Source organism: Trematomus bernacchii, unplaced genomic scaffold, assembly GCF_902827165.1.
Source record: "Trematomus bernacchii unplaced genomic scaffold, fTreBer1.1, whole genome shotgun sequence".
NCBI lineage: Eukaryota > Metazoa > Chordata > Actinopteri > Perciformes > Nototheniidae > Trematomus > Trematomus bernacchii.
The window spans coordinates 3,545,590-3,568,546 of NW_022987582.1; the positions used below are offsets into that span (position 1 = coordinate 3,545,590).

The 22,957-nt window shown below is 43.1% G+C and overlaps 1 protein-coding gene across 2 annotated transcripts; it reads left to right on the forward strand.

The window, feature by feature from the left end:
• The first annotated feature begins 465 nt into the window (after window positions 1-465).
• Window positions 466-22,621, forward strand: setd2 (SET domain containing 2, histone lysine methyltransferase). Of its 2 annotated transcripts, XM_034127434.1 has the most exons (22): window positions 466-865; window positions 2,297-2,418; window positions 4,584-4,605; window positions 4,701-8,692; window positions 8,812-8,943; window positions 9,189-9,317; window positions 9,401-9,524; window positions 9,630-9,707; window positions 10,157-10,254; window positions 10,433-10,565; window positions 11,029-11,163; window positions 11,256-11,384; window positions 11,507-12,706; window positions 12,831-12,879; window positions 12,957-13,287; window positions 13,410-14,313; window positions 15,885-16,013; window positions 18,452-18,588; window positions 18,686-18,797; window positions 20,009-20,083; window positions 20,243-20,344; window positions 20,911-22,621. In XM_034127434.1, exons 2-22 carry the CDS (start codon window positions 2,390-2,392, stop codon window positions 21,070-21,072), a joined length of 8,202 nt encoding a protein of 2,733 aa, XP_033983325.1. In that variant the 5' UTR covers window positions 466-865; window positions 2,297-2,389; the 3' UTR covers window positions 21,073-22,621. The 2 variants fall into 2 exon arrangements, with proteins under 2 accessions (XP_033983325.1, XP_033983324.1); XM_034127433.1 differs by lacking the exon at window positions 2,297-2,418.
• The last annotated feature ends 336 nt before the right edge of the window (window positions 22,622-22,957 follow it).

Below are 22,957 nucleotides of genomic sequence, written 5' to 3' on the forward strand. Positions count from 1 at the left end.
GTGAACATGAAAAAAAAACGTATTAATGATCATATTAATATTTTCAGAAATAGATGAGTTGAAATGATCCATAAGAGAAATGTTAGTTATTTTAACTGTTGTAGACATTATGTTGTATTGGTTCCTATCAAACATTTGTCTTATTTCTCACTCCACAACATGCAAAAGCGGTCAGTGGACGCTCGACACATCTCTTTATATTATTTTAAAACATAGTCAAGAACAGTTTAAATTGAGAATTAGCCACAATAAAATACAGAACAATACAATTGTTCTTACATTGGCCCCCTCCCCTATACGATCGCGATTCTTTAAAGATAGTGATGAGGGTTTTGAGTGTATTTGTATATGATTTATTTTGCAAGTTGTTAAATGACTTGATGGTTTGGTACCCCAGTGCGCACCAGGGTTCGCGCCAGCTATGTTCACACATCATGTGATGTTGTTGGAAGCAGCAGGCAGCAGGCAGCAGGCAGCCACAGAGGCATAGTGAGGATCAATGTGTGGAATAAAAAGTATTCAAAATAAATGTCCATAACCCTTCAAGCAGATCGGGTTGTCAGTCTTATTGTAATACACAGGTTGGTCAAATCGAGACACTCTAGGGCTTGGTTTTCGGCGTCATGTGTCTTCTAGATCTGCACTCTTAAGGCTAACTGTGAGCTCATGTTAGCTCCATAGTACCGACACTCACCCAGGCTGAAGCTGGGGCGCAGCAGCAGCACAGCCACTAGCCGACGATCATTTCCGACAGCTTCGTATGGATTTGACGTCGGCATACATTGTTGCTTGATGTTTTACAAAGGGTCGACTACCGGTGATTTTCGAAGATGGAGGAACCTTGTGACCTCAAGCACTTCGTAAAGTGAGTACCTTGTAAAAAAAACACATTTTTTCTTCCCGTTATGTAAATTGCGGCAGTGTGCTTTAGCCATCTTACTACACACAAGTAAGACAAAACATCACCAGCTAGCATGCTAGTAACGCCGGGTGCAGAGACTCGAGTGTACGGGTCCATTATACCCCTAAACGGAAACGAATCAAACCCTTCCTGCTCATTAATTCAATTAGAAAATAAACGAGCTCCCTGCTAGTCGAAAAATGTTTTAATTTGAGTTTACACATTCGGCACGGATCACAGATCGATAAGTAAAACACAAGTTAACAACAGTAACGTTAGCATAGTGGCTGCTAGTACAGTGCTAACCTTGCTAGCGTTAGCTGCTGATGCTAGTACAGTTTCTTGGCTAGCTGTGTTCGTTTCCAGGAACAAATGTTTGTTTACCTTTTAATACGCAACCGAAAACCCGATCAATCGACTAACTTATTGTGTTGTGAATGATTTAAAGGTTTGCCAGTCAACATTAACAACATGAATTATAGATAACAGAACACGGGCTAACGCTATCTTTAAAGATGGCACACGAAAGCTCCCTGTTCATGTTAGCTCACCCAAGTTAGCTTAGCTGGTTTTGATATTTTGTATAAACCAGTTTCAAAGTCGAACAGCTTAGTTCTTGCAACCTTACCTACCGGCTTACTAATTATATATATGATGTAGTATGACTAGTTTGCAAAACGTGGTAAATTAGTTTATTAAATGAATAGGTTTGCTACACATCCTCTACTCGTTTTTATAGTTGTTACTATCCTTTTAAAGGCCATGTTTTGGCTGCATTCAATTCTCCTGCACAGGCCATGCTTTAGTTACTTTCTTAATTGCTTCGAACCATTCACCGTTTGTTTTCACAACAGCGTCCATGTGTTCCTTCACATACATCCTTGTTGTACAGTAAAGCCTTTGTTTTAAGTATGCCATTTTCTTTCGCTCTAAATGTCCAGTAATGAGATGCTTGGTCTCTGCTCGCCGAGCATCCATGTTTTTCATATATCTTCGAACATAATGGTGCTATTTATAACCCATAGATACATATAACCTTTTACTTTTGTTTTTACCGTCATTTAAATTTAAGTTTGTCCCTTAGCAAACAATAATATTAAAACGTGCATATAGCATCTCTGCCACATATTCCACGATAGATAACATGACACTCAGGAAGGGAGGCTGCAGAAGTCGTTAGAACTCAACGGTTGAAAGCATGTGACAAACACAACATATTTGACATGATGTACATAAAGTATAGAGTGTGTTTTGCTCAATCCATATTCATGGTTAAACCAAAAACTCGTTTTTTCTCTATGCACATGTCAAAATTATTTTAAGTTCCTGACAGAGTAGCTGTAAGCTGTTGTGAACAAACTCAGTTCATTGCTTCTCTGTCTTTCTTTTTGCCAGGTGTGGCGTCAATTTGGAGGGCACATTTCTCTGATTTGGATTATTGTTGGCCAGCAGCCTCTTCGGGCCTACTAATCCTAGACGAGTTTCTCAATGGACACTCTTCTCAAGTCTGAGATCAGGTATTAGACTGCAAAATGCAACTTACAGTATATGTCTTTTCAGAGTAGTTTGACATTAAATTGTTTTAGTGTGGTTTCTAAGTTTTCTTTTCTTTTAGGTGTAGACAATGAAAATATTTCTGGCACCTGTTTACTGTTGAAACATTTGGCTATCAAGGTCATCCTAAGGCCAAGGCATTGTCTTTATTTTGCTATTTAACATCCAAAGCACTTTCCTCTGCTGAATATTTTTGGGCTCTTCTTTTAACATAGATGTCTGATGTGATATGACATGCTGTCTTCACATGCTTTTATCAATTGATGTTGTTATTTTTGACCAAGTGAATAGATTACTGGTTACTATTGTTTCGATCAGTGTGGCAACAGATACAGGAGTACCCCTGACAATAATATACGTTTTGAAGATTTGTTGTCTAATATCTACCACATCAAGTTGGTGAAGTAGGCCCAGTCCATTAATAATTTGACTGAAAGCTTCTTGTGATATCCCTTTAACAGAATGTCACTGCATAAGTGTCTCCTTTTGAAGGTTACAGAGAAAAAAAGGAAAATAATAAAATCCCCAAGGATTAAATGACCCAATTGTTGCCCAGCACCGATGAACATACCCCAAAGAAACCACACTAGCTTTAATAGGACAAAAGGACAAACAAAAAACCTTTTCCTGTATTCTTTTGGCCACTACTGTTTTTTCAATGATGTAACATAAAACATGTCTGTTGAAAAACTAAATTGCCTGGACATAGCAATAGTAAGATTAATTACAGACTGTCCTTCCTGTCCTACAAATACTTTTTGTTTCATATGGCCTTTACAGCTCTACGCAATCCAGGTATTGTAGCTCTTTTAGGACATAGCAGCAACAGCGGATGTGTTTGTTTTCTCAGAGGTGTTGTATTATGTAGAAAAAATGAATGATGTATAATTTTCGGTCAGGTTTAATTAGCCTAACCGTAGCTTTATTCCTGTCTAACATGAATGGTTTTCTTAATTAAGTTGGCTATGAATAAAATGAGACCTTAAAAGTATGTTTTGCAAGCTAAGCTATTACTGTAGTGGATACCTCAATCGGACATATATTTTGCATGGTGGCTCATTGTTTAGATCTGTAGCATCACAATTAATCATGATTTTCATGGTAATCTTTTTTAAGTTGCATGGGTTTCCAACGGGTGCATCAGTTTTCCTCTACACAGTGTCATGCTCCTGTTATTGGCACTGGCTTTACAATTGTAAGTTGTTCTTAGGCATTGGAAACCCCATCTCTAAAATGGTTAGGATGCTTCAAATTCAGTCAGGATATGTCTCTATACAAATCAGTATAAACACTTTTTCTAATATCCAGTGTGGTGTCTGATAACTAACTTTATATTAAACTATGGTGTTGTATGTTCCTGTCCGCAGAACAAAGCAGTTAAGCATTTGACCTTGTGGTTTGGAGGATGATATATTTAAGTCAATGTTCATCATGCAATATATATGTGCTGATGAGCAATAATCACCCCAATTCTGTACTGGTACATTCTAATGGGGAATACAGAGTTTTGTTTACCAGCATTACCAGACAACAGAAAACATTCCTGATGTTATTTTTCTCCTCTGTTTATAAATAACTAATTTTAGATCTTATATATACATTACTATGGCTACCTATGTCTTCTTTCACCTATTTCAACAAATTGTTCACATACTGTGATATGACTGCCCTGAATAGCACCCTAAGACATTTGTCACAAGTCAGCGGTTTATCATATATGCTGTCAGACTCATTTATTTTTAAGTGACAAAGGTGGCTAAGATGAAATTCAAAAAAGTATTATATCAATATTCTTTACTTAAACTTTGAGACAAATCTCCAGTTTTCTTATTAATAATATATCAGGCTTGCACTTTTTAGGAAAACAGAGTTACAGGAGCAGGTGGTAGGAAATTCCACCTGACACTGTTGTAGATATGGCAGCAGATGTGGTGCTTCCAAGTCCTTACCTTTTAGGAGAGCACACAATATGTTCAGGCACATGTTCACATCCAACAAGGCTACATTGACAATTTTGGAGCCTTATATTCCACCTGAGCTTGAATTTGATGAGATGCATGAACTGTGTAAACTCATTTCTGTCTTCCCTCTCTTTTTATGTTCCTGTGATGCTCTTGTGTAACCTCAGAGAGGAGGGGAGTAATGCCTCGGTAAGTCTCATCAACTAAACAAAGTATGATCCCGATGTCCAATACCACAATTAATTATTTAACTCAATTGAAAAGCATTTTCTCTTTTATTATAGGTGAAGGTGGAGGGCCTATCCAAGGCAGCTCTAATCAAGAGCCTGTCTCCCAGAGTCATGCTATCCAACCATCTCTTGCCTAAAGGGACCAAGATGAAGGTCAACCTGGAGGATCAGGGTCGTCAGAAAGTGTCCTTCGGCTTCGCGCCGACCAAGAAGCCACTGCAGAGCCCATTCTTCCTCCCTGCCAGTCCTGACAAGTCTGTTGCTGAGCCTAACGCTGCCTTGTCACAGTCAACTTCAGAAGTAGAAGGGCAAAATACAGACATTGAGCAAACTGAGCAGAACCAGACCCCCACGGTGCAACAATCAATAGCGGAGATACATTCTCCAACACCAGTCGCTGCGGCCACTAAACTGAAAACGGACCTGCCGAAGATGCATTTCAAGAAGCAAATTCTCAGTGTCTCTGTGACTGAAGAGAATCTAACAACTGTTGTGCCAGAGGAGCCAAACTCTCCTGAATTGCAGGTTCTGCAAAAACCAACAAGTGAACCTGAATTTCCAACGCCTCAGCCTCAGAATGTCATCAGTGTCTGCCCGTCTGAAAATGATCCCATTGAGGCCCCTGATAAAAGGGTTACACCTACCCTCAAGAAGCCAGCTGCCTCCTCAGGAAAAGATGGAGAGAGTTCCAGCAGTGCTGAGCAGGTTATTAAGGTAGAGAAAACAAAAACCAGGTCCCACTCTGATAGTGCTCACCCTGGCTCTGAATCTGATGGAGATTCAGGCCAGATGTCTTCTAGTCGCAAATCAGTTGACTCCAAAATTAAAGCAAACTCTGACAGCAGAAGCAAAGAGATAAAAAAGTCTTCCTCAAGTTCACATGTGGAGGAAAAAGATAAAAGTTATTCTAGGCGGTCAGAGAATAATGAAAGGTCTTCTAGTTACTCCAAATCAGAACGTGATCCAAGACACACATCCTCACGCTCATCTCGATCCGATAAAGATCGCAAAAGGTCCAGGTCTAGATCACGTTCTAAATCAAAAGGGTCCCGGACAAGTTCATCTCACTCCAGGTCAGAGAGATCCAGAGGCGACAGAGGGTCACGCTCCGAAAGGTCATACTACCATGACTCTGATCGGAGATCACACCGGAATTCTCCACGCAGAGAGAGAAGACGTTCTCGCTCTCGCACTGACAGAACTCGGGACAGTTCTGACTCTGAGGATGACCACAGGAAGACGAGAACTAGGACTAGTGACTCCAGTAGATTGTCCAGCCATTCAACCTCACATAAAGACTCAAAATCATCTTCCTACTCAAAGTCTGAGAAGGTTTCTAAATCTTCAGATTTTCCTCAGTCTTCAGAATATGATAAAAGAACAAAATCGTCGAAGTCTGAAAGGACCTCAAAGCGACTATCGGACTCTGATTCCCAGCGCAAGTGCTCCCCGGATCTGGACTCTAGTTACCGTAAATCTAGCACCCATCACAAATCAGAGACCAACAGCAAATCCTCTTCTTCCAGCATGCATACAAACTCTCAAACATGTGAAAAACGGCAAAAAAGCAGCTCCAATGACTCTGAAGCAGATCATAAGGGAAAATCAAAGGCATCTGAAAAAATGTCTGGTCGGGAAGACAAATGTAAAAACTACCCGAAGAAAACCAGTAGGCCAGACTCAAAGCAGATGACCCCTTCTAGATTTTCTGGGAAAACCAGTGGACACGATAAACAATCAGATTACATATTTCACAGCCCTGGCAAAGCACTGTCAAACACAAACACCACAGAGGCTTTTTCTCGGAGTGAGAAAGAAAAAAACGATTCCCTAAAAGGTGGTAATGAATGTAGTGGTCAGAATGTTAAGGAGATGGTCTCATGCCCCGATGAAAAATCGCAAGAATCCTCATCGAAGAGATCAAAAGAAACAAAATCAAGTCTTGATGTAGAGCCCTCGGCTATAACCCCGAGTGAAAACCTAAAGCATGCCGCCCTGGAAAATGTGACCAATGTGAAGGATAGCCCTTCTTCTAATAATCGACCACATTTGAACTCTGATGCAGCTGTCTTAAATTCATGTAGTAGTAATGATAGCATACTGTGCAACCAGGACAAGAACATTGTTGACTGTTTACCAGGGCCAAAGTCCTTAGAAACATCAGATGTACCCGTCACCCATGATGTCCAGCAGAACACTAAACCAGTGATCGTTAAAGATTTGACAGCCGGCAAGCTGCCTGACACAAATTTGTTGCTCAAATCTGAATTATCGTGTCTTGAATCTGAGGATCAGCTGACCATTGAACAGCAAAATATGGATACTGTTCAAAAGAACAGCAGTATGTCAAAAAGGTCCCGATGGGATATAGTTGGGCAGAACACCTCAGAAAGTGATAATTTAGAGTGGTCACTTTGTGCAGAGAGTACGCCTACTGTTAAAAAAGTGATTTCTGTCAAACAAATTGAAGTTTCTAAAGACAATAACCAACAAGACTCTGATATTAACAAAAATACTCAGCAAGGAGCTGAAACACATTCCAAACTGGATAAGCAGACTAAGAACTCTAGGCAGGAAGTTGGCTCAGACAGCCCACCGATATCCGATAAATACAAAGACCAAAGTGAGACTTCACAGGCAAGCACCAGCATTGACCACTGTGACTTAAAGCTGAGAGTTTGTCAAAAAATACAAACAGATGAGCCTATGCATGTAAATAATGCATCACAGGTCGACAAAGCTGCAAAGATGCAGAGTTGGAATGGCGATGATCATGATGAAAAATCCAGGGGCAGCACCCCCAAGAACAGTAATAGAACATTACTTAATCAGGACGGATTAGGAGGACAGAGTGAGGTCAGTGATAGTGACAACTCCGAGTATGACTCCGATTGCGGCGAGGCTATAAAACGATTGCACTCTGTGGTGGTAGTGCCAAAGAATTCTTCGCTAATAGGAGATGCACAGGATACGGGAGCTTCTCCAAGCAATCTATTGAACAATTCCCAACTACAGAACGCAAATATCAACGAAGTCCCGATTCAAGGTACACAACAAAGGCAGGGGGCTGCTTTCTCGATCCTGGCACCAACTGGTCCTTGTGATGGTCTAAATGATTCATCCCAAAGTAGCATGTTGTGTCAATCCCAGAGTAATATGATTGATAGCACCAGTCACTCAGAGGGTTCCAGCTCCATCAGTGCACAGCGTTACATGGCGGGTCAAATTGTTGCCCATGGAAGTGCCACAGTCCCTGCCCACAGCCTTGATAATTCCAGGCAGCGTGAGCAAGGGCACACACAGCATAATGTAAGCAGCAGAGGTGAAAGGATGCAGTCTCATTTCCAACCTGATGCTGACAATATCAATGATAAGAATGGACTCAGCCTGGGTTGGGAATTTTCACATCCAGAACAGCCTAGTACTACATACCAGCTGCCTGATAGCAGTCATGGGCCACACCTAGCAAACACTAAACTGGCTGAAACCTCTGCCATGGGACAGGAGCAGAAGCAGAGTAATGCCACCTGGAATCATCAATCCCCAAACACACAGACTATCAGACAACCCTACCTCCATGTGCATGAGCATTATCCGGACCCTGCAGGTGAAATCCATCCTGATTCCCTAACTAATGACCAGGACGACTTCAGTGAGGATAAACTGTCTAACCTTGGCAAAACAGCTGTTGAATGTGCTGGACTACAAGGGCACGAAATAAGCAGCAACAGCAGGGGCTCTGCTTTGCCGGACGCCCCTAGAGAAGACCATTTTAGACCCCACAGAGGAAGGGGCCCTCCCAAGAAAAGGCGGCCAGAGATCGAGTCTGATTCAGACAATGAAGCAGAAGCTGGGCCTGCAGGCAAGAGGGAGCGTCCAGAAAGTGCTGACGTCTCTAAAGAAACTCATGTCAGAGCTGAGGTGCAGCGTCCATTGCTCAATTTGCGAGACTTTCAAGACTCCAGTAAATGGAGAGAGTTTTCCAGGTCTAAGAAGATGCCCCCCTACTTTGACTTGATTGAGGAGAACCTGTACCTGACAGAAAGGTAGGTTGTTGTTTGGTCTGCTTAACAATAGCTATTATTTTGTTTGTACAAAGATTGACCTAAATATAAGTGGTTTTAGGCTGGAGCTTTGATATTTTTTGTAATTTTTCTTTTTGCAGAAAGAAAAGCAAATCCCATCGAGATATCAAGAGAATGCAATGCGAGTGCCCAGTGCTGCCCAGAGAGGAGCGCTCCAGAGGAGTATTGGCATGCGGGGAAGACTGTTTGAATCGGCTGCTCATGATTGAGTGGTAAGTTGATAATTACTGTTAATGCTGTGACATCATGTGACACAATGTTTCCATATAAAACATTTTGCAGGGAAAGTTTGAATTAGTAATAACATGAGTCTGTTAATTGTATGTATTAATCATGCTCTTTAACATTCAAACCCGGGAAAGTTAAATAAAGGGCAGATTCTGTAAACATTTGCAATTTCAAAATGTGTAGGAGCCTGTTAACGTACAGTATATAAGTCTGAACATTTTTTTTCCAGCTCCTCACGGTGTCTGAATGGACACTACTGCTCTAATAGACGCTTTCAGATGAAACAACATGCAGACTTCGAGGTCATCCTCACAGAAGATAAGGGCTGGGGTCTACGGGCAGCTAAGGACTTGATTGAGTAAGTATTTACAAAATTATTTGTCATTGTTGGCACACAGACTCTTTTAGATTGTAATATTAAATATTTTATTGCAATCTCAGAAACACCTTTGTGCTGGAATACTGCGGGGAGGTATTGGACCACAAGGAGTTCAAAACTAGGGTGAAAGAATATGCTCGCAATAAGAACATCCACTACTACTTCATGGCTCTAAAGAATAATGAGGTTGGTGATTACACATTTCAATAAATAATGGTATTTAACTGCAATCTGTCTAAATGTATCAGGTGAAGCTGTATAAATAAGTGACATTGTTTATTTTCCATTTAGATCATTGATGCAACGCTGAAAGGGAACTGCTCCCGTTTTATGAACCATAGCTGTGAACCCAACTGTGAGACCCAAAAGGTATAGTGGCAAAATAAATGACGCTTTTTACGGTTAATTTCCTAATGTTTTTTTTCTTTAAACAACATTTTTATTGAAGTTTTCAAATATAACGAACATTACACATACATAAAACGGTCAGTCTAGGTGGCAGATACAGTGTACGGTCAAATGAATAGGCATGTAAATAAACACAGGTCAGTATACAGATGATACAGGGATAAAAAAAGTACAGAGATCTTCAAGAAATCTGAAGGAATATGACGTGGGCTACTACACTTTATAATCGTATTCCCGTTGCCCCCCTCCCCGCCCCTGTCTTTGGTTTTATTGATCATTACCAACATTCTTTTTCAAAAACTCCATGAAGCTTCCCTGGATATTTTCAAAAACTGCCAGCTTTCCTTTAGTAATGCATGTTGTTAATTTCCTAATGTACTTATCTGATGATTCTTTTTGTCCCATTCCAGTGGACTGTCAATGGCCAGCTTAGAGTCGGATTCTTCACCTCCAGGGCGGTCCCTGCAGGAACTGAACTGACATTTGATTACCAGTTCCAGAGATACGGGTAATGTTCCTCTAGTTCATTTTTTCCATGCTTGTATTTTGTGATGTTTGTGTTGCCAGTCTATCATATGTGATATGTTAAGAAAGAGTGGCTCTTTGTTCATTTATTCATATCTATTTTGACTGTTTAACTGGTTTTGCACTGGGGATTCACCTTATTGTTTTATTTCCTCCTACAGCAAAGAAGCACAGAAATGCTTCTGTGGAGCGCCCAGCTGCAGAGGCTTCCTCGGCGGGGAGAACAGAGTCAGTGTTCGGGCAGCTGGAGGGAAGATGAAGAAAGACCGCAGCAGAAAGAGCGCTCTCACCACGGTCAGTTCTGTCATATTTGAGTGTGTCCTGTTATTGGTTTACAACAAGCTGCCAGTAATGTAAACAGGTCACACTTCTACACAATCACAACCTCAACATCTTCTGCTGAAATTGGCATCCTTTATTGAATTTATTTTCTAGAAAAATGTACGCTAGAGGGGGTAGGCCCAGAAAAGTTTTTTTAAGCTTCTTCTTGCCCCTGTTGAACATGACAGAGACTATTTGAGAATGTATTTATTTTAATTGTTTTGTACCTTGAATGTTTGTGTTTTAGTTTTGCATCTCTTTGTTATAATTATTGTTTCCGACATGTTCAATAAATGGACTAATACAAATAATAAAATAATTGAGTTTTCACTAAAGTGATGTTAGCACTTGTATGCAAACAAGCTAACATTTCTAAAGGCCAATTTCTTCATCTAAAAAGTTCTATTTCTGATGACACCACTTTGTCCTTCCTCAGGTTGATGAAGAGCTGGAGGCGTTACTGGAAAATGGAGAAGGCCTGTATGATGAGAAACAGGTGGTGTCTCTCTGCAGACTAATGGTCCGAGTGGAAACCATGGAGCAGAAACTCCTGTGTCTCAAGCTCATACAAGTATGATGAGTATTGATGCTTTTTTTTAAATACCATTAGTACTTCTTTATTTTCATTTACGGTACCTAATATTACATGTTTGTGTTGCACAGGATACTCAAAGCCCTTCATGCCTGAAGCAGTTCCTGGACCATCATGGATTGTCTTTGCTATGGATCTTCATGGTGGAGATTTCTGAAGCTAAAGGCAACAGTGCCAATAACGTCAAACTGCAGTTAGAGGTGACATATTTCATAGACTTTGCACTTAAACATTAAGCACATTTTTTAATTCTTCAGAATGTGTACACTCATATATGCAGCTTTTCCACATTTAATCTGACTATCTATGATTCTGTTTACAGATTTTGAAGACCTTGGCTGTGCTCCCTATCTCCACTAAGAACATGTTGGAGGAGAGCAGGATCCTTACCTTTATCCAGAGATGGGCACAGACAAAATCACTCCATCACCCTGCTGAGATGGATGACTACTCTAGTGAGAACACCTCCCGTGCTCAAACCCCCCTCAACACTCCTGATGGTTCCTCCACCAAGGTGGGACCAGAATTGGACGGTGAATCGGCAAAACCCGCTGTGTACCGCCGCCTTAAAATCATCAGTGAAAACAGTCTGGACAGTGCACTCTCTGACGCCAGCAAAGCATCTGATTGCAAGGAAGAAGAGGAGGAGGACGATGATGACGAGGAAGAAGAAGAATCCTTACATGCAGGACTTCCTGACGACAAACAGTTGGAGGCAGAGCAGGTGTGTGAGGCTGCAGATCCACTAAAAGAAACGACGGAAGAGCCGATGAAAGAGGAGGTCCAGGTCACAGAGGAGGTCCAGGTCACAGAGGAGGTCCAGGTCACAGAGGAGGTCCAGGTCACAGAGGAGGTCCAGGTCCAAGAGGAGGTCCAGGTCCAAGAGGAGGTCCTGGTCCAAGAGGAGAAAGAGGAGGAGACAGGGATGAGTGCCAGTGGTCAACAACAACAACCTCAAACTGAAGAGGTAGAAGAAAAAATTGAGTTGACTTTGGAGAAAGATATTGAGATTAAGACGGAAGAGGACACAAGTGAGGTTCCTACGGATGAACTTGAAGAGCCGAAAGAGCCTAGTAAAGAACAGCAGAGTGGGGAGGAGAACACGCATCAGGCTGTGACGGAAAAGGCTGAACCTGAAGGAGACCAGCCCAGCGTAGAAGTTCTGGAGCCAGAAATGCAGCCCATGCAAACAGATGTTGCTGATCTTCTGCCTGAGCAGCCTTCCGAGAATATGGAGGCCCAGGCAGAGACACAGGAAGCTGAGAAACCACTTCCTGTCATCGAGACACAACCTAGAGAATCTACCACTGATGCTTCCTGCAACTCTGAGACCCCGGAGGCCAGTCTGCCCTCTGAAGTCATAGCAACCCCCGTGGAGCCATCAGCGATAGGAACTCCTTCTCAAGATGAAGAGGAAGGTGTCTCAGATGTGGAGAGCGAAAGGAGTCAGGAGCCCCAACTCAGTTCTTTGGACATTTGTGGCATGGCTGCCAGGCTTCTGGACAGCTGGAAAGATCTGAAGGTGGGCGCAAACAGATTTAATTTAAAAGACATACATTGTGAAACACAGTTACAAATAATTTTGTAATCTGCTTGGATACTACAGTATTCTGAAGTTTAAAGTCAAAATGGTGTTTCTCTTTCAGGAGGTGTACAGAATACCAAAGAAGATTCAGGTGGAAAAGGAGGCAAATGGTAAGTTTAGAACAATGCGTTTAATTGGCTATGAATTTTTCTCTGTGTCATTTTTGCTAACTTGAGCTTTCTCACAGATCGTAGCCGGGATAGAGACACAACTTTGACGCCACGCACCACTTCTGGTAGCCGAGAACGTGAGAGGGAGCGAGAAAAGGAGAGGGAACGCGACAGGGAGAGAGACCGAGATTTTGAAAGAGACAGGGATCGAGAGAGGGACAGGGACAGGGACAGAGACAGAGATCGGGACAGAGAGAGGGACAGAGAGAGGGAGAGGGATCGGGACAGAGAGAGAGATCGGGATCGAGGCTCTGACAAAACTCCTCAACGCAGCACAGAGAGACGGAGGAGACGCTCCGCTTCACCACCGTCCTCCTACGAAAGGAGCAGCCGGCGCACTGAGGAACGGTAAGATTTCTTGTGATAGGGTAACATTGTGCAGTGTGTCTTCCAAGCAGATTGTAATTGGAACAGCTGTGCACCATGGTGGCGTTTTGACAAACTCTGGTCTTGTTCTCTGAATTGTTAAGGTTTGACACGCCTAACAGCAGCAAGGCTCGGGGAGTTGCTGGCAAGGAGCGCACCAAGCTGTCTACAGATGAGCGCAGAAAGCTGTTTGAGCAGGAAGTTGCTCAGCGGGAAGCCCAGAAACAACAGCAGCTTCAACAACAACAGCAGCAGCAAGAACAACAGCAACAACAGCAACAACAGCAACAACAGCAACAGCAACAACAGCAACAACAGCAACAACAGCAACAACAGCAACAACAGCAGCAACAACAACAGCAACAACAACAACAGCAGCAACAACAGCAGCAACAGCAGCAACAGCAGCAACAACAACAACAACAACAGCAGCAGCAGCAGCAGCAGCAGCAGCAGCAGCAGCAGCTTCAAACAATGGGTTATGACCCTTCTCTGGCCTATATCTCCGACCCTGGCTTCATCACCTACCCTCCTGGATATCCACTCCAGGCCTATGTTGATCCCACAAACCCCAATGTAGGCAAAATACTGCTACCCACCCCCCCGGTTGATCCCGCCCTGAACTATGAAGAGACGCCTCTGGGATTGTCCTCTCCATCCTCCACTTCCCAGGCCGCTCCGGTCTCTAATCTTCCTCAGCACACCACTGACCTCGCCCCTGGCAACCCTCCACAGTATGCCCAGCCAACTGTAGCAGCTCAGGACCCAGGTGTGGCGGTCCTCTCAGTACCCGCGCCCCCTCCCATACAGGGCCAGCAGAGCTACACTACTCTGTGGGACCCCACTACTCAGCAGGCAGTGACGGTGCAGACCCAGCCGGCGCAGCAGTACACCACAGCCCCACCACCGCCTCAGACACAGACAGCCATCTATTACCAGGGGCAGCCGTGCCAAACCATCTACAGCATCCCCACCGCCTACCCACAGGCCAACACCCCCGTCATACAGGTAGGGGGCTCTCTGCAGTCATCATAATCAAGGACTAATATCATTTGGCACATCAGAAATGCTGTATTTTAACTTAGCTGTATCCAATGAAATTCAAATAATTTATATGAATTCGTAAATAATGTGCTTATTTCTTATTATTTCTACTTTACATACAAAATAATGGCAAAATATCAAACCAATGAAATAATTGTTTCAATTGCGTTAGAATCCACTGTGTCCAACTAATGCAATTGCAAGTATATTGTTCTTTATATTAAAGGACACCCATCATGCTATATTTAAATGATATATTGTAGGGCCATACCTATATAAGGTATATTTATACGTTTCTGTTTTCAAAATACCAAACAGATCATGCATTTTAGCTATGCCTCATTTCGCTCTATTTGCTGTTCTCCAGCCCTGTTTTTGCAGGGGGCTGATTCTGTGAGCTGCAGTTGACCACGCCCCCCTGCAGGAGAGGGGAGCGCGCACTGATCAAGTCAGAAGAGGGGGAGAAAAAGAGATCTCCGTCCTCCGTGTTTTATTATATTATTATATAGTCGTTATTCATTTGTTTTAAAGCTCAATAAATAACAAAGAAGACCTTTGACCGGCACTTTTCTAATTTTGTCCGGAAGATTTAAACTTTAACGGACATCTTGACCGGCGAAAGAAAACCTAACTGAAACACTGCCGCACGGTCCCCTCGTTCCTTGGAAGAGGCGGAGAGGTGGGTGTTTGTCATCTGCTGGTGGACTAACCGGAGAGAATTACAGTGCTTGCCTCGACGGGGAGGGATTGCATTGAATTACAGCAGCAGGAGCAAACGCTTGCCTCGGGGAGGGAGAAAAAAAGCCACAGCGGAGAATAATCAGAAGGGAAACCATGGCAACCATGCGCGGGAAGTCTTCTTCGCTGCTTTTGTGGCAGACTACAGCGCCACTTACAGGCCTGGCATATGTACTACAGCGTCTCCAGTGCTTTCGAGCGGCAATGGCCGGCCGTGGCCCAACCCCACATTCCCCTGATAGGTGGAGAGTTGGCCCAATAGCCGTAGCGCCACCGTCCTGACGTCAGTAACGTGTTCAAATCTGGATCAGTTTTTATCAGATCCGTTGCAGCCCCGTTTTTAGAGAATTGGGTATGGAGGAAAATAGAGAGGGTTGTGTTTTCTGACACTTGGTGAGTTCCCTGAAACACCGGGGACACATATTCATGTATAAAAGATGTACAAAAGTGCATTTTGCATGATAGGTCCCCTTTTTAAAATATGTATTTCTAAATTGTATTTCTGTTCTATAATTCCAATTTTCACTATTTGTACATTGATGTTCCAGTAGTCGTAATTTGACTTACCCATCTAGTGTTTTTTAAGCAATCTTTAGCAAAAATAATAAAATACGTTGGGAAAAAAAGTACTTATCAAAGCTCAACAATCGGAGATGTCCTTTGCTTGGGGATTGTTGCAAATCCATCACGTGTGATAAACTATTATAGAACACAGCAGCACATGCTCAACATGCCCAAGACGTCAGAATGCCCGTAGTGACTGTCTAACTCTGATTGAAATGTTTGTGTTTCTGAAGGCGTACACTGAACCCACAGCCAGCTACCTGCACGGTCAGCCTGTGTATCCCGGCCATCAGCAGGGAGTGGTGGTGCAGCAGCAGGGGGGCACCGTCACCACCATTGTCACATCCCAAACTGTCCAACAGGTAACTCATACTCACTCTGTCTTAAATGCTGATTATACTTGAAACAGGGCATAGTGTAACACATTGACTGATAATGCACATCTGTAAAGCCAATGAATATTGGTTAAAGGTCCCCTATTATACTGTTTTTCATACAAAAAGTGAGCGAATCTTTTTTCCTGAAACTTTCAGAATCTCTTAACGCAGAGGGGACACAGGATACATCTATATTGTTTGGCAGCATAAGCCACATGATGGAGATACTGATTTTTATTGAAAAAGTATCTGCTCTTAGGCTAGCCCACACTAGTGCTACCCCAGATCCTGCTCCTTTTCTGTGCCCTGCTGTCCTCGACCACTTTGAGCCTGTATCCCTCTCTTCTCTCTCGGATGTAGTCAAGCACCTGCGGCCGACAAACTGCACCTCAGACAGCATTCCCTCTCGCCTTCTCAGAGATGTTTTTGATTCAGTTGGAGCAAGTATTTTATTACTTTTAAACACCTCTCTTACCTCAGGATGTGTCCCAGCTGCCTTCAAACACGCCGTGGTTAAGCCACTACTTAAAAAGAAAAATCTCGACCCCTCCATTCTCGCAAATTTTAGGCCCATCTCCCAGCTACCTTTTTTATCAAAAGCCCTGGAGCGAGTAGTCTACGCCCAGCTGCAGTCTTTTTTAACCATGCATTGAATCCATGAAAAGTTTCAGTCTGGCTTCAAACCCATGCACAGCACTGAAACAGCCCTTTTAAGAGTTTTTAATGATCTGCTCCTAGCCGCCGACTCAGGTAGCTCCGCTGTCTTGGTGCTGTTAGACCTGACGGCTGCCTTTGACACTGTGGACCATAGCATCCTGCTGTCACGGCTTGAACAGTCCGCTGGCATCACAGGCTCTGCCCTTGCATGGTTCAGGTCCTACCTGACAGACCGTAGCTTCTCGGTACAGCTAGGTGCCTTCTCCTCTGCCAAAGCCCCTCTTACCTGTGGGGTTCCCCAAGGCTCGATTCTGGGCCCCATCCTTTTTCTATTGTACATACTGCCCCTAGGTTCAATTCTCACAAAACATAATATTCCCTTCCACTGCTACGCCGACGATGTACAGATATATCTGCCTCTCAAAGCAAATGTCAAACACTCACTACAGCAGCTGATGGACTGCTTAACAGAGATAAAATCCTGGCTGAGCAAAAACGTTCTCAACCTCAACGAGAGCAAGACTGAGGTCATCTTTTTTGGACCCCAACCTCCAGCCTCTCCGGTTGATATTCTGGGCTCTCTCAAAAAAAACATCCTCCCCTCGGTCATGAACCTTGGAGTGACCTTCACTAGCACTTTTAAATTCGACAAGCAGGTCAGCACTGTAGTCAAATCCTGCTTTTTTTAAATAAGACTATTGGCCAAAACCAAGTCGTATTTATCTTTTAATGACTTAGAAAGGGTTATTAACGCCTTTGTTACCTCAAGACTGGACTATTGCAACGCTCTGTATGTGGGTATGGACCAGGCCTCAATTAAACGCCTGCAGCTAGTCCAAAACGCAGCTGCACGTTTGCTGACTGGCCACAAAAAGCGTGACCACATCACCCCAATTCTGGCCTCACTACACTGGCTTCCAGTTCGGTTCAGAATTGATTTTAAAGTCCTTTTATTTGTTTTTAAAGCACTAAATGGGCTGGCTCCGGCCTATATAGCTGAACTCCTCCAGCGCTACACCCCAGCCAGAGCTTTAAGGTCGGCTGACCAGCTGCTGCTGGTAGTGCCCAAGACCAGCCTCAAAACCAGAGGGCCTTCGCAGCAGCTGGCCCTAGGCTCTGGAACACTCTGCCCCTCCATGTGAGGTCGGCCCAGACCCTAGGGGTTTTTAAATCTACACTAAAAACACACTTCTTCTCTCTGGCCTTCTAGTCAGAGCGGAGCACGACTCCTGACATTTCCCTGTGTTTTATTTTTATTTTTTATATATATTTGTTGTAATTTATTGTCTTTTATTGTGATTGTAGTAATGTGTTTTTATTACATGTACAGCACTTTGGCTCGACCAAAAATCGCTTTTAAATGTGCTTTATAAATAAAACTTGATTTGATTTGAACAATGTGACAGTTTATTAGGCATTTCAGGCCTTTTGAGGAGCTTGTTTCTCAGTGTGGCCACAAGGGGGAAGTATATATCTAAGATGTGTGCATCTCTTGAGAGCTTCAGCATGTGGATCATGTCACAAATAATAGTGCTTTTTTAAGATGTGTGTAAGATGGAACAAATTAAGGAAGTAGCTCAATGGGCTTAATTTCTAAATAAAAAAATCTAACTGCAGTCATATGTAACTTTAAACAACTGTTGTCATCAAAGATTCAGCTTTAATGAATCAGATTCTTTCTCCTAGCATCATTTCAAAAGAGGTTCTTCAAAGGGAAGCTATGAAGATTTGTTGCTAATACATATTTTCCATTTCCTTTTGTTCAGGAAATGATTGTACCCAACAACGTGATAGACCTGCCTCCTCCCTCTCCTCCCAAACCCAAAACAATAGTCCTACCTCCGCTCTGGAAAGTGGCCCGGGACCCTGAAGGCAAGATCTACTACTACCACATCGGCACAAGGTTGGTACTGCTGTGTTTCTGTTGGTGTGTGTGTTTGTGCCTCTGGAACTCCCCTGCATTGTGTTTCTATCTGACATTACTTTCCTCTGTGCACCAGGCAAACACAGTGGGACCCTCCAACATGCGATGGATTTAGCGACAATGCAAGTGTGGACCATGAATCTGAGATGGACCTGGGGACACCCACCTACGATGAGAATCCTTCCAAGGTATGCTGGAGTGTTTTTGTATAGAGCTACATGAAGCACAGAGAAAATAACTTGTTTTTGTCACATAGGGAAACACAGAATCTCTCTGTTCACATTTTGATCTGGTTTGCAGAAAGTGTGCTTGAACATGATTATAGTGTTTGTTCCTTGAGGTAATTGAAGATGCAGCACGAGTGATTACTTTCAGCTGTGTCTCAAGGGGGAAGACAGAACAACCCTCAGCACGACATTACGTTCAGCGAGCGCTGTGTCCTCCCGATGGCTCTTCCTCGCAAAATGGCGTCATCAGAATCTGCATGGTGACACAGATTTGGAGAGAGATTTGACTCACTCCACCCCCTGCTCAGCTGTCCCTTCGCCTCAAGGCCGTTAGGGGAGGGGTTGCGGCTCATCTTTTCTTCCTTTGTCTCGTTTGTTTTTCCTCCTCATTTCTCTCCTGACTTTGAGGATAATAGAGACCATCTGTAAGACCTAGCCTTCATTTAGTTGCGGTTTCTTGTGTTATAGTTTAACTACAAAAGTGTCCCATTTTTCTCTCTTCATAAAAAAATATTACAGTTGAAAAAAAGCATTGAAAACTAAGATGGAAAGACTCATGTTTTTCACTTCCCACCAAGAACAGTTCGAAGGTCACGGACGATTTCCCTGCATGTGTCCACGTCCAGCACTTGAAGCTATGACACATGTCTCTGCACTTGTAAAGCGTCCGATTTCACTGTTTCTGGATTCATGGCCCTGGCATGACGGTTGTGTGAATCCTTGGTGCTGGCTTTGATCCTCACCACTTAGTTGTCGGTGTAGGCAGTCAGCTGTTGCCTGTCTGTCTTTGTTGTTGAAGGCTGGCCACAGAGACGGCGTCCTGGCAGGATATCCCTGCTTTGTGTCGAGCAGGTGCTGTTTGATGCGCCACTGACCTTGATAGCCACAATTTAGTAGCCAGTTGCCATGTTTGATTGATATCATGCACAGGTGGGCACACACTTGTGATTTTAATCGTTGGAAATTACTCTCCCTGGTTTAGTCAGTATGCCATGCTATTACTGTCTGCCATTATAGCTAAGCAAACGTTTGACAATGTGATGAAAGAAGTAGAATTAGGTGGGGATTAGTTTATGACAAGTTAAACATGCAAACCCAAGGGTTTAATGTGGAACAGATGTGTTGCACACAAAGTGTTTTAATCGTTTTATCCCTCTTTTCTGTCTTTACAGTTCTCTACAAAGACAGCTGAAGCAGACACTTCCAGTGAGCTGGCTAAAAAGAGTAAAGAGACATTTCGCAAAGAGGTGAGCCAGAGTATCTGTAAACAATGTTTGCAGTAATGTTATTTAACTCCAGATGTTTCCATGATTCAAACCTCTTCTAGCCAGCCATGCAAGGTTTTAGTCTTGTTTAAATATTCATCTCTCTTTTAACAAGTCTTTCTGTTTGTCTACATTACTCAGATGTCCCAGTTCATAGTCCAGTGTCTAAATCCTTATCGGAAGCCAGACTGCAAACTCGGACGCATCATCAACACGGAAGATTTCAAACACCTGGCTAGAAAGGTAAGAATAAACAATCAGCTTTCAAAACTCAGAAGAATCTGTAAACCTTTCCTTGACCCCTGTGTGGTCAGACCACAATGACGGCATTGGTCAGCCTTTCTCTTAAAAGGCAATGTTGTCAAAGTTTTCCTCCAAACCAAAACTAAATAGTTGAGCTCCCACGACTCCTCTTGAAGAGACCAAAGACACATTGAACATGTAAACCATTAGCCCCCTCTCTTTGTTTTACTTTGTGCCTTTTTTAAAAGCTCTTTCCACCAAACATTTCTTCAAAGGACAGCATTGTTTTTCTCCTCCATGGTTTTCGTTGTCTCCCTGGATTGTGAATGTAGGGAGTGGTTTGCACTCAGACATACCACGACTCTGAGGGCATGGGTACAATAAAATTAGCCAAGTTGGGCTTCGCTTGTGTAGAGATTGCATTTGATTGTCTCAAATTATAAAGGGCAATGTCACTAAATAAGAATATCCAGCCCACCCCTCTACCACAACTTGCATTCATGATGATTAAATAATTAACTGTACCCTGTTGACAACTCTTTCCTCCTCTCTGCCCATTCTTCTAGCTTACTCATGGAGTTATGAACAAGGAGTTGAAAGCTTGCAATAATCCTGAGGACCTTGAGTGTAACGAGAATGTGAAGCACAAGACCAAGGAGTACATCAAGAAGTACATGCAGAGATTTGGCACTGTGTACAGGCCCAAGGAGGACACAGAGGAGGACTAGCCTCAGCGCCCACTGTTACCCTTTTCCTGCGCCAACACAGGAGAAGCACAGATTTGCCTTTCCATTCACTCCTTCATGTACGTACTGGCCAGCCTGAGCCCTGAAGTAGTTTCTTATGCGTATTTATAACTAAGAATTGCACTGCTGCCCAAGAAGCTCTCCAGGCCCCGTGGATCATGGAGGATCCCCGCTCTACAGACTGACGGAGACTCGAGTGTCGCTGAACGACCCGAAGACTCCAGGTGCAGTGTTCTCCCAGGACGATACTGCGGGGTGCTACAGAGACTAATGTTTTCACTGACTGTTTGATTTTAAGCATTTTTTTCTTTTTCATATGTGGCTCTTAAATGTTCCCGAGATGATCACCTCGATTCCACTTTCTAAACTCTTCTAGCCCTGAATGATGAATTCTCAGCGGAATCAGCTTTGGTGTCATATCAAAGGTATTTTCTGTTACTTTCCACTGTTAAAAATGGATCAATGACAGAACAGTTCAGTGCTTTTTCCCCTCCCACTTCCTTGCTCCTGTGCACGCTTCATCCCCCTGCCACTGACTAACTGACTAACTGGTGCTGCTTTTAACTGGGCTGTGGAGGGCCAAGCTTCCACTCCTCAAGCCCCGCCTTCTTAACCACAAGACTTTGGAGCCTGTGTTGTTTTATGAATGCATGATGTAGGCTGAGGTCAGAGTGGTATCCTTATGAAAATTCCTTTAGTTTCAAGAAACATGCCCTTACTGGGTTGAGCTTTTACTCACAATACACTTCAGCAAATAGCCAGCAGGTTGGCAAGGTGATCAATTAGTCTTTTATGATTTTATGTATAATAACGGGAGCAGGGTTTGAATGCTGTTTGATGTGCAGTTTAGCCATTTCATGTCCACTCCTCTTCGTAAAGAGGTTTTCCTCTGTTTCCCTTTCTTACAGGAATAATACTGACAGTGCAGTTTTAACAGTTTCTTATCATCTTGTGTGTTCTGTTTCTTTTTTTTTATCACCGTTAGTCCTTGTTAACGACACCTAGACCGGCTCTGCTTCACAAACTGTCACTCATTAATTTCCAAGATTTTTACGGTTGTCGAGGTGGTTTCATCAGCATTAGGTCACCGACTGTTCGCAGCCTAACTCATTGCATTAAACGAAGTTCCAACATATGTACATTGCTTTATATGTGAATATATTGAATAATAGTTTTGGGAATGTTTAAATAAGCAGACACTTTGTAAAATGACTATCATTTCGTGATTGAAAGTGTAAATAATGTGTAAACTTACCAAAGCTGTACGCAGGAGAGTAGGGTCAGCCCACCCCTCCTCAGCAGCTCAGCCTCCTGATGCAGCTCCGCACCGCTCTGTCAAACTAAGGAACCCTGCTGACGAGTTTTATTCCAGTGGTGGGGGAGATTTCACCTTTTTTCTTTTTTTAGTTTTTATTATTTTTCTATGTACAAAGTAAGTTCCACCCTACTCTACTGTAAGTATTGTGTAAGCACATTGTCATAACGAGTGTACAAACATTTTAAGAGATAATAAACTTTTTGTAAAATGATATCCCTGCTGGACAGTTCACTTTAGTATCTGCGAATGTGAGTGACCTCTGTTGCATGTTCAACCGCTCCGTGCACCAATCCCATTTGAGACTGGTTCCCTCATGAATGCCACTACAGCGCGTACACACAGCTGAGCCAGATGTTTGGACCCAGTGAAAGGAACTTGAGTAATCGACTGCCTTCATTAGAGACTTTCAGTGTGCTCTAAATATGGCAACCCTTGATGAGTGGAGAGAGGCGCTGCTGTGCTTCCCGTCTCTTCTGGTCCCAACCCCCCTCCCAGTGTATGCACATTCCGCAGCCCCATGCCTGTGTGCTTCAGACCGCAGTTAAGCAG